The 13,570-nt window shown below is 49.7% G+C and overlaps 1 protein-coding gene across 1 annotated transcript in view; it reads left to right on the top strand.

Annotated features, from left to right (window-relative positions):
- The first annotated feature begins 403 nt into the window (after nt 1-403).
- Nucleotides 404-13,570, top strand: part of CUX2 (cut like homeobox 2) — a 76,897-nt gene continuing 63,730 nt past the window's right edge. The window contains 1 exon segment of the mRNA XM_087942911.1: nt 404-623. Coding sequence (XP_087799037.1) covers nt 561-623 — 63 coding nt within the window. The 5' untranslated portion in view covers nt 404-560.

Raw genomic sequence — 13,570 nt, 5'->3', positions numbered from 1 at the left:
CAACTCCTCCCGCAGGAGCCCCAAGGCCGGGAGGAAGGGGGCGATCCCTCCGCAGAGCAGGTGGCGGAAAGGCCGCTTAGGGGTCGGGTCCTGCCCGGGGGACGAGGGGCGGTGTGTGAACGGCAGGCAGGCAGGCCGGTGATCCAGCGGGCGCTCCCCGTCCTCCTCCTGCCAACTTCCCCTGCCCGGCGATTCCTTGCCCGCCCCCTCCCGGCCCTCGGGCAGCGCTCTCCGCCCTCCGTCCCCCGCCCGCCCCAGCTCGCCTTGTTGACGGGCGGGCGGGGGGGGGAGGAGCGAGGCGGGCCGGGCGGGGGCGCGATTGTTGCAGGGCAGCCGGCGCTTCGGCGAGCGTCCTGGAGGAGGCAGCAGGAGCCCCAGGCAGGCAGGCAGGCAGGCAGGCAGGCAGCGGGCGGGCAGGGCTGGAGGCGGGCGGCGCTCCCGCCGGCTCCCGCGCCCAGCCGCCGCCGCCGCCGCCGCCGCCCGGGCGCACTCACGGCAGGCGCAGCAGGAGCAGCAGGGCGGCCGGGGTCCGGGGCTGCCTCTCCCGCGCCTCCCGCAAGATGGCCGCCGAGGCCGGATCCGGGGTCCAGTCCTGGAAGCAGCCCGAGCTCGGCCGGCTCCAGGTGAGTCCCCGCTCCGGCGGCGGCGGCGTCCCACGGCGGGGAGGGGGCCGGCGCAGGGCCCGGGGTGGGGGTGGGAGGCGGCTGGAGGAGGGGCAGGCGGGGGTGGGGGTGCTCCCCTCCTCCCCCCTCCCGGGAGGTACCGGGGATGGATGCCTGCCGCCGCCGCCGCCGCCGCTCTTTGTTCGGCTTCGCCCATTGATCGCGGCGGGCGAGGGAGGCGCGGAGGGGCAGAGTCGCGCGCCCGGCTCGCCGGCTGGATGGAGGAGGCGCCGCCGCCGCCGCCGGTCCCGCCGCGGACTCTCCTCCCCGCGCCGATCGCGCCCGCCGGCTTGCCCGCCTCCAGCCCGCGCCGCGCCTGCTCCTCCCCGCCGGCTCGCAACTTCGCCGGGCAGCGCAGGTGACGGGCGCGGAGTTCGGGGCGGCCCTCGGGGCTTCTTCCCTTCGCAGCGGCCGGCCGGGCGGGTGGGCGGGTGGGAAGCGGCCGGGAAGGGTCGCGCGGGACGCCTCCTCTTCCTCCCCCTCCTCCTCCTCCTCGGCAGCCGCCTCTTCCTCGCTCCGCTCCCGGGGCCGGCGGCCCTTCACCGGAGCGTCCCCGGCGCCTGGTTGGGGGGCGGCGGGGGCGGCGGGGGGATCCAGGCGGCGGCTGCAACTTTCGCATCTCTCTGAGGTCTGCGGCTTCTCGGGGGGGCGGGGGGCGGAGAAATGGGGGCGTCCCGAAAGGGTCTTTCCGAAGTGATTGGGGAGGGGAAGCCCCGCGTGTCGGGACGGCTTCTGGCGCTCCTCCTGTGCTTCGCGGGTTTGGCTACTGAGCGGGAGGGGAAGCGAAGCACCCCGAGACCATCCATCTCCCCCCGCACGACTCTTCTCCCTCCTGGTTTTCGGGGTGAGCCAGGGTCCCTCTGCTCTTTCCTCCCTCAATTCCACGCAGTTCTGAAAAGCCAGCAAGTTCCCTCTTCGGTGGGTTTTTTAGACTCTTCCCCCGAAGTAGCTGTTGCACCTGCTTAAGTCTATCTATCCCCCGACACACCTCCTGCCCCGAAGACCTTAAGATCCCTGGAGACTTTGAAACTGGCAGGACCTCGGGTGGCTTGTGGTGGCTGGGCTGGCAGAAGGACCCGAGGCCGAGGAGGATGGGTGCAGGTCCTGCTTGGGCCAAGGGGAGGCTTCCAGGCGTTTGGGTTGGTTGTCTGGCCATCTTCTCAGTCTTTGGGTGGTCTCGGGGTTTGTGTGGGTGGGTGGGAGAGTTGATGAAAACTCTCAGCCCCCTTGATTTTGTCCCAGGCATTTCCCACCAATCCAGACAGGCTTCTTTAAAATTAAATCTAGTTTATTTGGGGAAAATGCAACATTTCTGCATTCTCCTAAGAGGCTTCGCAGATATGTGATCAAGCAAAACGATCTGTACAAACTCCTGCGTAAGACACAAAAACCCTTCCAAATTTAGCAAAACTCCTTAATGAGAAAGACTGGCACAATGGTGCAACCAGCTATGCTGATGTTTGCGTCTACATGTCATTTCCACATGTGGATCAAGACACGCTGACTGCCAATTTGTCTGTCCTTTTCTGTTTGGTGCCACAGTGCTGTGCCTCAAACTCTACCTTGCCACGTTCTTCTGCTAGGAGGATCTAAAATAGAAACATTATTCTTTAACTAAGTTTTTTTTTTAAAAAAAGACAGTGTATGCAGGATTTTGGCCAAGGGTGGACAATCTTGATAAATTGCAGGTCCGTGTAATAACAAGCTGATAATCTGATGGCTTTGATCACGCTGCTGCGTTTGTAGTGCACATGTTCTCGGAAATGAGGACAGATAAAATTCCTGTTTGGAATGACACTGGGCATATTTCATTTAAGAAACAATCTAAACAGGGTGTAACATCATTAATGGAGTCTTTCTTTCCTGATAGTCACATAACTAGATTTTTGTCTTCGCATTTTTTCTTTCTTCCTCTTAGCTTTTTTAATATGTCTTTTAAAAGGTTGGCAATGTGCATCCAACATTTTGAATGTTTGCGGGTAGTTTATTTTGCTTTTGCCAAGCAAGGAGGGGCAAAGGATTATTTCCAAGGAAGCTGACTACATTGTGGTGCGTAGTTCCCTAGTTCCAAAAAGAAAGCAGATGATTTGGGGGAAAACAATTATCTTTTCAACGGAGAAATGTATCCGTTTATAAAATTAGAATATCGAAGCAGGCATTTGTGGCACCTGGTTGCAAAAACCTGTTTTCTGCTGTGGAGTGTCCACAACAGCTCAGTGAAATGTGAGTGAGGGGCAGTTGGGGACCATATTTTCAACCCAAGCTTTCACAACGAGCTTTTAGGGAGCAGAGAGCTAAATTTAGGATGCCTGACAGTGAACGGTTCTTTCCCAGGTGCCCTGCAGGTATGTCCAACCACTGTTTCCATCATAGTCAATCAAGATCCCTTTCCTGTTAAGAGTCATGTTCCCTTGAAGCAATTGGGGTGGGGGGAGGCAGGCTGTGTGCAGGACCACCGTTCAATATGGTTAGTTTCTGGCATTTTTACTCCTCCTTTCTCTTATTCCGCTTTCCTTCTCTCCTACTTAAAGGAAGGAATAGGCAGCCGGAGAATTAAATAGTGTTTCACCTGCAGCTAATATCTCTGGTCTTGGGCCTTTTCCTGTGCTTGACCTCTGACCCTTTTCAACTGGAGATTCCTGAGCCAAAGGACTTACCCATGGCAGACAGTTGCTTATCACAGTGGTTCCCCCTTAGCTTTAATCATGAGATACAAGCCTTTTCCATTCTCCCTCCCCCTCCTTCTCTCTCTCTCTCCAAACTTTTACATTGTTGTTTTTACTCTTTGGATTTTGGAATGCATAGTTGGAACAGAACCGCAGTTTCGGAGAGCTTTCGGAGAGTGTTTGGTCCCATCTTTTTCGCATTTTGGGAATGGGGGTGCCGATTAAAATATTATCCCTGCGTGATATTCCAGAGTGCATGAATTTTACATACGTATCCACTAGGTGAGGCATCTATTACATGTCATGACAGGTTGACTTATTGTAATGTGCTAGCGTTTAACCAAGTGTCAACATTCTTGATTCTCAATCGTAGTAGTGATTAAATGATTGTATTCCATTAGCTTGGAGAAACCGGTGGGGAACATAACTTAAAATGAAGAGCAAGGGAGTGAGATTTGGTGTTCCTTATGCAGGAGTTAATCTATTACAGGTTTTTTTTGTAGAAACCCCATCAAGAGACTTGGATTTATTTCCCGTTCTACAGGTCCTTGGGCAATTCACTATTTTGGTGTTCCACTGTCATTTGGGAATAAATGTGCTTTACCTTCTAAGTTTATCTTGAGAGCAGTGCTAACCAAAAAAGAAAAGAAAAAGAGGCCATCATGAATCTCACTGCTAGCTATTCCTGCTCAAAAATTTTTTTCCAACCAAAGGCACTTGCAGGAAAGCATCAGAAACACCTTTCTCTCCCTTTGCTCTCAAACGTGGGAATGGGAGCAAGGAAGTACAATCTCACGGAGATCTTTAAGAACAGCCTGTTCTTCGTTTGTGATGCCTGGTTGATCTTGTCCCCTTTGGTTGTGGCAGGGCTTAGAGTGGATCTTGGCTGATCCTGAAGCTAAGCAAGGTCAGGCAGGTTCTTAGAAGAGCTGTCAGCTAGACAGGGAAACGGGGGAGTGAAGGGAGGAAGAAAACCTCACAGAAAAAGACAAGGAAACCGTTTGAAGAGCTCCGTTAAGTCCCAAGTGGGGAGCAGAAGTTGAGGGAGATGCTACCTGGGGAGAAGAAACTTCTCCTTATTCGGATGTCCTTCAGCCCTGGAATATGCTGACTTGGCCGGCAACATCCCTGGATTGATAGAGCCATATTGTGATTGCCAGCTTGTTCAGGCACTGCGGGAAGAGAGCAGAAGGCATTCTGGAACAATAGGTTGTGGGAGAGGGACGGTGGGACAGGATCGCCCTCTTTCCTTCGCCCCCAAACCTCTGCCTCCCGTTGGGGGCTTGGAAGCGACCGACATTGAGCCAAGGAAGGTTTCCCCCAGCGTCTTTTTCTCGCCCTCTCGTTCTCTCCTTCTTCCTCTTTGCAGTCTGCGTAATTGAGATTCTGTCAGACAAGATTGCTAGCAAAGGTGTGGAGTTTTATCTTTAGCGCAGGGTGTTCTTTCTTGGGAAACGGATGACCCCAATCGCAGCCCGGGGAGGGGTGATTCTCCTAATTAATAAAGCTATTAATTAATTGTGTGCACAGCACAGAGGTGGGATTGGGGTAGGGCGGCCGGAATTTGTCTAGCTGAAGAGGTCAAAGGAGCATTAGACTGGCCCCTCCAAAAAAGCACAAATTCTATTCTCCTTGGTCAGACCGAGAGATTCTCCAATTTTTATCAAAATACAGCTGGAAGGGACCTTGGAGATCTTGTAGCCCCGGAATGTTCTCGGTTCCAATGATGAGCTGTCGTTCTGGGGGAAAGGAGTTATTTCTTAATTTGAAATTGTGAGGGTGAGATCCAGTCCATCAAGTTTTAGAATTTAGAACTGGGCTGGCTGGGGAATTCTGGGAGTTGAAGTCTAGACTCCTTATCCCAGGATGGAGATTTTGCCTCATCCCTTTCGTCAGCAGGGCCTAGATTTGGTTTGAGAGCGATCTGGCTCAAAGTAGTCCCTTCCAATGGCTTGTTTTACTCCCTGGTCGCCTGGAGGGCATTTCCGCTCAGCAGGGACAACCAGTTGACCTGCTTCCTGGTTTTACAGTTAGAGCACTGGTAATTCTCACATCTCCAGGCCTCAAAACTGGAACCAGGAGGCCAAAAACAGGAACACAAGGCATTTAAACCAATTTTCACGGGAACATATATTTGCAACCTGGCCGTGGGATGCTCCATGGTGCTGAGGTAAATATTAATTTGTCTGGGCAAGAGCTGGAAGGGACCTTGGAGATCCTCTAGTCCAGCCACCTGTTAAGGCAGGAAAACCCTATACCCGTGAGGGAGAACCTAGGGCAGATGTGCCAGAGGTGACACGGAAAGCCCTCTCCATGGGCAGACTCAGGGCAGACGTGCACATATTGCATTTTGAGGAAGTGCGTGCACACTTTGGGCACTCGGGTGCCGGAAAGGTTAGCCAACCCTGCCCTAGACCATTTCAGACAATTAACTGTCCAGTTTCTTCTTAAAAAGCTCCCAGTGTTGGAGCATTGACCACTTCTGGAAGCAAGTCGTCCTCCACTGATTAAATGTTTTAACTGTGAGGAAATTTCTCCTTTAAAAAAAAAGGCACGTTTAAAGCAAATTCGATCCCAAAAGACCAATCCTTGAGGCTGTGTAATTCTGGGGGGCTTCCTACCTGACCACCCCTGGCTCTAAAAGTGTGTGTGTGTGTGTGTGGGGTGTTTTGAGGACAGGCCCTGCTTTCCTTCCTTACAAATGGGCCTTCATGCAAATCTAGAAAGTCCCCAATTTATTCCGTTCTCACCCAGCTGAATCTCTGTCTCCTATCCAGACAACTGTGGGAGTATTGTACTGAAATAATTATACTCGAATACCAAAATAACATGCTTTTTCAAAAATGACAATTTGCATGGTGTCAGGGAATTTATATAAATTTCAGCTCTTCTATTATTTCCCCCCCCTCCCCCACCCCTTTCGTTTTTGCTGTTCTTACTAAATATATTGTTAGCTGCCAGGAATCCCTTGGGTGGATGGAGGCTCTGAGCTGAAAATAAGTATTAACTGATTAAACTGCATGACTGATCTCTGTTTTTCATCTATAATCATAACATTGGCAGAGAAAGAGGTGGGTGGGTGGAGAGCTCCAGAGCCGCCTCTTCGGGGGAAGGCTTGCTAATCATAGTACATTATTTTTAAAACAGACCTGATGATTGAGGTCTTTGGGATACGTAAATAAACTCGCCAGCTTTGGGAGGGTTGACTTTGTGTGGAGAACGGTGAAACTTTTAGTCAGAACTATGCTTTTTCCATAACATTTAGCTTTTCATCTCCCAGGAAATTCTCCTGATGGGTTACTTTCATCCTTATTTTGGTTTTTTTAACTGTTTTTCCCCTTCTTGTTGGTTGCAAAACACAGTGTTTGTTTTGCCCACGGTGTCGTGCTCCTCTGATATTTGCTTGTTGCAAAACGAATCAAAGGACAGAAGGCGGCTTGTCTTTTTCGGCGGAGATTTCTGACTGTACACCAATCTTTTCTCTCACACCAACATTCATATCCTACTCCCCCCACCCCCCCTTTTCTGGATATGACAAAGCTTTCTGTAGTCTGTATACTTGCAGATTATGAGTGCGGAATTTTCTTTTGTGCTGAACATTTCATCCTGCTCGTTTTTGTTGACACTGAAACAAGTTGCCAGCCCTCAAGGCTAATAAAGGGGAGGCTGCGAAAACTCTCATAAAGATGACCCTGCAACCCAAAGTTTGCTTAAATCCTATAAGTGAATATGTATGTGTGTGTGTGTGTGTGAGATGAAGGATCCCGTCCCCATATCTCAGCTAGAAGATCTTTTATACCGCATTACGTGTTTGCATGTGTAGCTCTGATGCGCCAAAGATCCCCGCTAAATAATCATTTCTTTGTTTCTTAGTTGACAAAGCAGTGCCGTTTTTAATACTGCTTCGCTGGATAATTATTGGGTTTTGTTGTCTGTATGTTTTTACTCGTTTGGTGTAACATTTAATGATTTCCCCAAAGCACCAAGAGGACTCTGGCGTATCGATTTCGCTGCAGTTTAACTGACTCACAGCAAATGCAGGGGCTGCTTTAATATTAATTGCTAGACACGGTGGGGGCTTGCCAGCACTTCTGTCACACCGATTCCTTTAAAAAAAGAAAAAAAGGTAAATAACCAAGCGGTGGCCTGTGTAAATATGATACCCTAATGCAGTCTTTCTCAAGCATGCCTATTTGAAGATGGGTGGACTTCAACTCCCAGAATCCCCCAGCCAGCATGGCGATAGGCAGGCTTATTGCTTGGGAAAAGGTACTTTTCCTTCTTCCTGAACCTTCTTTTGTCCCCTAGGGCGCCATGTTGCTTCCCTGCATTGAGAGCAATCGTAGTGACTTGAAGCTTCCTACTTCCAGCCCCCAGTTAGGCAAGCTGTCCTCCCTCTTTCTGTGCACAAGCCCATTGCTACGGATAAGGCCAACTGAGGCCACTTAGCTTTGGTTATCCAGAGCGAAAAAGAGACCAGGCCTTGAGCCATACAACAGCAGTGCAAGACCAGAAACGAAACCAGGAGATGCAACTTGTGTGTAGACCCTTCTGCTTCCCAGCCCTTAGCTCACCCACCGCCTAGGTGAACGTTCCTTCTGATGGGTGCCTCAAATCACCTCCAACTGGCCTCGTGTGAGCCCGGCCCTCGATGAAGTCAAACCACCGCCTCTTATTTTACCCGGGCTACTGCTGCAAATGATGAGATCCTTCACAGCATTACCCAAAGGAGAATTTTTGTAGTTCAGCACTCGAATGAGGGATCCTTGGTGCAGCCCTGATGATGTTACCTAGCTTGGCCATGAAACGTCGGCAAGAAAACAACCAAGCTCAGAGAGCACCAAGGACCCCTCATTTCATAGCGTGCCTGAACCAAAATACCGAACTAGAGGTAATCCTTGACTTACAACGGTTTGTTTAGTGACCGTTCCAGATGTGGATTGGGTCCCTCCGCAGGCTGCAAGGGGGCTTCTAAGCTGATACACCTCTTCACAGAGACAAAGCTCTTCCTCCTCTTCCTCCTCCTCTTCTTCCTCCCCTCAAGCCTTCCCCCCCCCCAATAATTAGATTTCTTCTATTGTAACCCTTCTGCAGTAAATAACTGATTAGCAAAACCTGCACTGTGTCAATTAGGAGGGGCTGTTTTCACAAAGGTGGGGGGGGCAGCTTGCAATTTTCCTTGGCAGCACACAGTGGCGGATGCCTTCTCCCCTGCTGCCGTACTTTTTATTCCTATAAAAAGCAGTTAATTAACATTATTCTTTAATTATTGCTTCTATCAACAAGGGGGCTGTTTCCCCCCCCACCCTTTCTTCCCAGCTGCCCCAAGTCTGAGCTTCCTTTCCTGTTTGCCTGTTGAAAAGGCAGCTGATGACTTCCGTCGTTGTCACTTGATGGGGTCTATCGGGGACGGCCGTGTGCCAGAATGCTGTTAGCAGCCTGGAAGCTTGTAATTTGCCCCCTCTGGCAAAAGTACTTTAGAAGTCTCTGGGTAGTTTTGAACTCTCTGTTCTTAATTAAATATGCAGCTTTTCACAGTAAGCAGGTTAATTCTTTTGTGTGGTGTAGTAATGCTGTTAGGAATTTTGCATAGTTCTTATTAAACATTATTCAGGCATTGTGGATTCTGTAATTAAAAAAAAAAAGAAAGAAAGAACAAAGTTGGATTTAAAAAAAAAACCCTCCCCATCTTCTCTTCCCTCCCCCAGTTAATTTATCAAATGAATTTAGCACAGTTTTTTGAGGGGGGGTTGGGGGAAAAGGAGTGGGGAGGGGTGGCAGCTCAATCCTGATGCTGCAGCGAGTGTTTTAAAAGGGGAAATATTTAATTGCTCACCCGGGATTGGTTGCTTATGAAAGATTTGGCTGTTTGATTAGCAAAGCCTTCTGGGAGAGGCTTTTAATGGTATGTGATTTTTTTTTTCTTTCTAAATTGTGGGTCTCTCTGTGTGTGATTGTGGATAACTCGCCTTTTCTTCAAGAAAAGACCTCTAGGGAGAATTGCTGATGGAGAAGGAAGGAAGGAAATTGGGGGATCAGGCAAGACTGGAATTCATCATTTTAACAGCATCTGTGAAATCTTTCCCCAGCCTCTAGATATGTTAGGCAATCAGCTCCCAGAATTCCATTGCCAACATGCCAAGGAATTATGGGAGTTGTAGTCCATGGAACATCTGGAGGGCAGCAGATTTGGGAGAAGGCTGCTATTATAGGAACAGCTTCCTGCTCCACGCTGTCAAATAGGCAGCAAAGTTTTGTTTCTTATCATCAAGACCGCCATTTTTAAAAGATCATTTGCCGTATTTTTCTTTCAGATTCTTCATGGCTGCCCATCTCAAAACCAGCACTCTGGGCATGTCGCAATTAGTGTGTAAATATTGATAAGTTATTTCCTGCCTTTCATTTGGGACTTTAAGGCAGCCTGCAAGGGGAGTGTCCAACCTTGGCCACTGTAAGACCTGTGGACTTCAACTCCCAGAATTCTGGCCAGGGACTCCTGGAAGTTGAAGTCCACGAGTTTTAAAATTCCAAGGTTGGACATCCCTGGTGTACAAGATGCTTTACTCTGTCTTTGCTCCACCACACGCCTGTGAAGTAGGTTGTCCCAGAGTCACCCAGGGAGTCTTGACCGCCGATGCTACACCTGAGGCTAGGTTTTCCTGGTGCCAGTCCAAGAACTGGCACTCCATTTGCTTCTCATGTTGAGACCAGCTAAAGAAGAGCCCTGAGCAGCATTACCTGAAATCTTTTGGGGTGTCTTATCTCTTGGCCTGGTCTCCTCCAACAGGCCGATACCTTCTTAACGTGATTCTGTCTCGATGTTTGAATCGTATGCTGAGCTGTAGTTAAAATACTCAGAAATAAACCTGAAAGGTTGGCTAGAGGTGCGCAGGGTGCCTTTGGTGACCGAGTACCATCTGGCAACCTCACAATACATAACCCACAACACAATCACCCCGAGAATTCCTCGCACTTATAAAAAGTATTAAATCCTCTTGTTCAGCCTAAACATTCCAGCTAGCTTGGTGCATGGATACATAGATAATTAGGCATTTTCAGAGCCTTCGTTGAACCTTCAATGCAGTAACACCAAGGAAAGTTTTGTAGGCCTCTCTCTGTACCTGCCTGCCTGCGTTTGCCAGCTTTGAAGTAATACCCTTCTCAAAATGCTGTTCTTTTCCCTCGATTGAGTCAGGGCTACCTTCCTTGTCATCTCACACAGTCATGTAAGCATATCTGATTTTTATCCAGGAGCAAAACCCCACCCTGTTCCTCGGCATCCAAATTGGTGTGATATTTTCATTAGACAGTGACAGGAAAAACAGGTCGTTGACATTTACCAGGAGCAATATTAAATTGTCAAACTGGCAGTCTGGGCTGTCTCGTCACAATGTCCACCCGGTCCGTGCAGAATGGCCAAGTTGGGCAGGAAAGGCAAAGCTTGTTGAAATTCACTCTTGGTTTCTTATACGCAACCTGGTTGTGTGAGTGTAGGCTTGTTTTGAGGGACATCTTCCCAAATGCTCTTGCTATGCCCATAACAGGTGTGAAAATAAAGAAGAGCTGCACATTTCTCCATATGTCTGGACGGCTTAAGGTTGAAAGAAAAAACCATTGAGTTATAAGCTAGAAAGTTATATTTATGTACACATTTATTGTTACTTTGGAGAGGATTCATCCCTAACACGAAGTTCTTCCCTGAATTAATTGCAATTAATTAATTAGTTCCTTTTATTTCCCCCAAAGCTGTAAGAATTTGTTGGCTGTTGGAGAAATAAAAGAAAGTCTAAAAGATTCCATCAAACAGACCGGGTTGTGGGGATACGCAAGCGTCTAGAAGGAATACAGACTGGGATTGTGGGTTTGTATTAAGCTGACTTTCCTTGCCATCGGTTCTGAAAACGTGACCACCCCAACTGGAAAAGAACAATAACTGAAATGTTAAAATAGGCAGCTTCCTGACGGAACTCGCTGCCCTTACGTGCCGTGATTATGGCTAGCATAACCAGGCTTTTTCAGTAGGATTGCAAGCGGGGCCTGAAATTATATTCATCTCTTTTGTTCTATAGACAGTGGCGTGTTGGAGCATTATTTTCAGAGATGTGTCTTCCCACAGCCGCTGAGGAAGTGTTTCGTCAGGACCATGGATAGCTCTTGGTGAAGCTGGAGGCGAGGACGGCTTGCTAGCAAGGCAGGTGCTTCAAGCCCATAGATGAGAAATAACAATGATACTTTTAAATCTGCTCGGTTCCAAAAAAACTGGATTGCCCCCCAGAGGTGCCTTTGTCTAAACAGGCATGGAAGTGGCCTTAATCTACATCTGCTCTTTCTCGGCTGGTGTAATTCTGGAGTTGAAGTCCACACATCTTAAAAGAAGCGAGATTGAGAAGCAATGCAAATGAACAATGCAAAGACACTCAGAAACTTTGCTTTTGGCATCGTCGGGGGTCCCCATGCTTTGAAGGGGGGGGAACTCTGCTCCCCCGCCTCTTTTCAAATTGTATTTCCCGCTCCACTCTTCTGGGGGGGGGGGGGAAAGAGTCTGTCAGGGTGCCAAAGAATGGCACCAGAGCAGTCAGGGTGCTGGAATGCGCCAAGTTGATAAAATGGTCTCTGATGGCTTCTCTGGCTCATGAACTGCTTCTCCTCTCGCTTTGTAGTGAGTAGGTGGGAAGGCCTCGTTGCTCCTCTTGAGCTCCTCGGCAGGCTACAGATGTTGCACTTCAAAAGAAAACAGGCTAATGATAGCACTCTCTATGCAAGCAGATTTGGGGAGGGGGGGAGAAGGGCCTTTAACACACCTGACTGGCATCAAAAGCAGGAAGTTTTGCAAAGGCCTCGCTGAGACCTACCAACCAAACCAGGCTCTGCTTTCATATAAAGGCATCTCCTTCCTTTGCTTGTTCCCTGCTCTTCGCAGCTCGGGAGGCCACCCATGGTGGGGGGGCGTTATCCACCAGCCAGGCTTTCCAATTTGCACCCCAGACCTTTTCTGAAAGAGAGCAGGCTGCTCAGCGTTCATTTGGGGTCCAAGACAGGGGCTTCGGATCCGTGTTTCAAGCCTTCTTCCCTTTCTGGGCACAATCCTCAGTGGGCAGGGCGAAAGGAAGCCTCGGGGGTAGTGCATTGCCAAGGCAGCACTTAGGCCCAAAGGTTAGGGTCGGTTCTCACCCAAGGGAGGCCTCCAGCTGAACTCTGACCCCAATCTTTGAAGCAGGGTCTTCTAGTTGTGGCAGAACTGGTCCATGTGATGGACGCTTCCCCCCGACCCCCCGAACCAGTTTGCCTGGAGTGAATGGCTGGGCTTTTCTCCCCAAAGCGGAATGAATTTGGAGTTCCCTTCCAAAGAGTTCTGGCCCAACGGTTCCTGCCAAGGAGCTTGCAAGTGTTGGGGCGCTGGTCGGGGAAGGCAGGAGGGGCAGGGTGGGCGGTGAGCGGGAGAAGAACCTGCCAGACTCGAAATGAAGGAATATTGGATGGGTATTGATAGATTTCTGGGCGTCCTGCATTAAATCCGCCAGACTTTCTGACTCCTGGTGTTTTAGCAACCGCTAGCCTTTCTTTTCTCAAAGAGGCTGTTGAAATGAATCAAATTGGGTGGGGGTGGGGGGGAGGATGGAGAGGAGAGAACCAAGGATGGATGCTTGCTTAGAAAGGACTGAAAAAATTATTATTCTGTGCTGCTCCAACCCAGTTCAGGCTCCGTTTCGGTTCCCATCCAACCTAATTTCTATTTTCTATTTGCTTCTGGTTGGAGATCTTGGATTCCCTGTGATCTGGATCGCTTGGCTGATCCCTGAAAAGGCTAAGCAGATCCCTCTTGCCTCTGAATGGAGACCCCAGGAAGCCCGAGGGCTCCTAGGCCAATCTGAGAAGTCGCAAGGACTTCTAGGGGGAAGGAAGACGGGGGGTCAGCTAAGGAGGCCCTGCTTCCAAGAAAGGCCCAGGAGCTAAGGAGCTTTTGGCCTTTACACAGAGTTGCACAAGAGGGTAAGTTTGAACGCTCTCTACGACCTTTGGTTGCTAGATCTCTTGCCGGGATCAAGAGTAGAAGATTAAGGCCTGTTGCTTTCCAACCTTGGCAACTTGAAGGTGGCTGGCTGGGGGATTCTGGGAGTTGAAGTCCACCCATCTTAAAGTTGCTAAGGTTGAGAAATATTGCTCTATCTAGGCTGAGCTAAGTTAACGCATTCCTGCTTCTGATATGACACGTACCAGATTCTCCGAGGTCCGAAGGCACCT

Source organism: Notechis scutatus, chromosome 13, assembly GCF_049901735.1.
Source record: "Notechis scutatus isolate UNSWTSFEM ecotype Mainland chromosome 13, rNotScu1.2, whole genome shotgun sequence".
Taxonomy (NCBI): Eukaryota; Metazoa; Chordata; class Lepidosauria; order Squamata; family Elapidae; genus Notechis; species Notechis scutatus.
The sequence above is the reverse complement of the archived record's forward strand: the minus strand, read 5'-3'. Positions and strand labels throughout refer to the sequence as shown.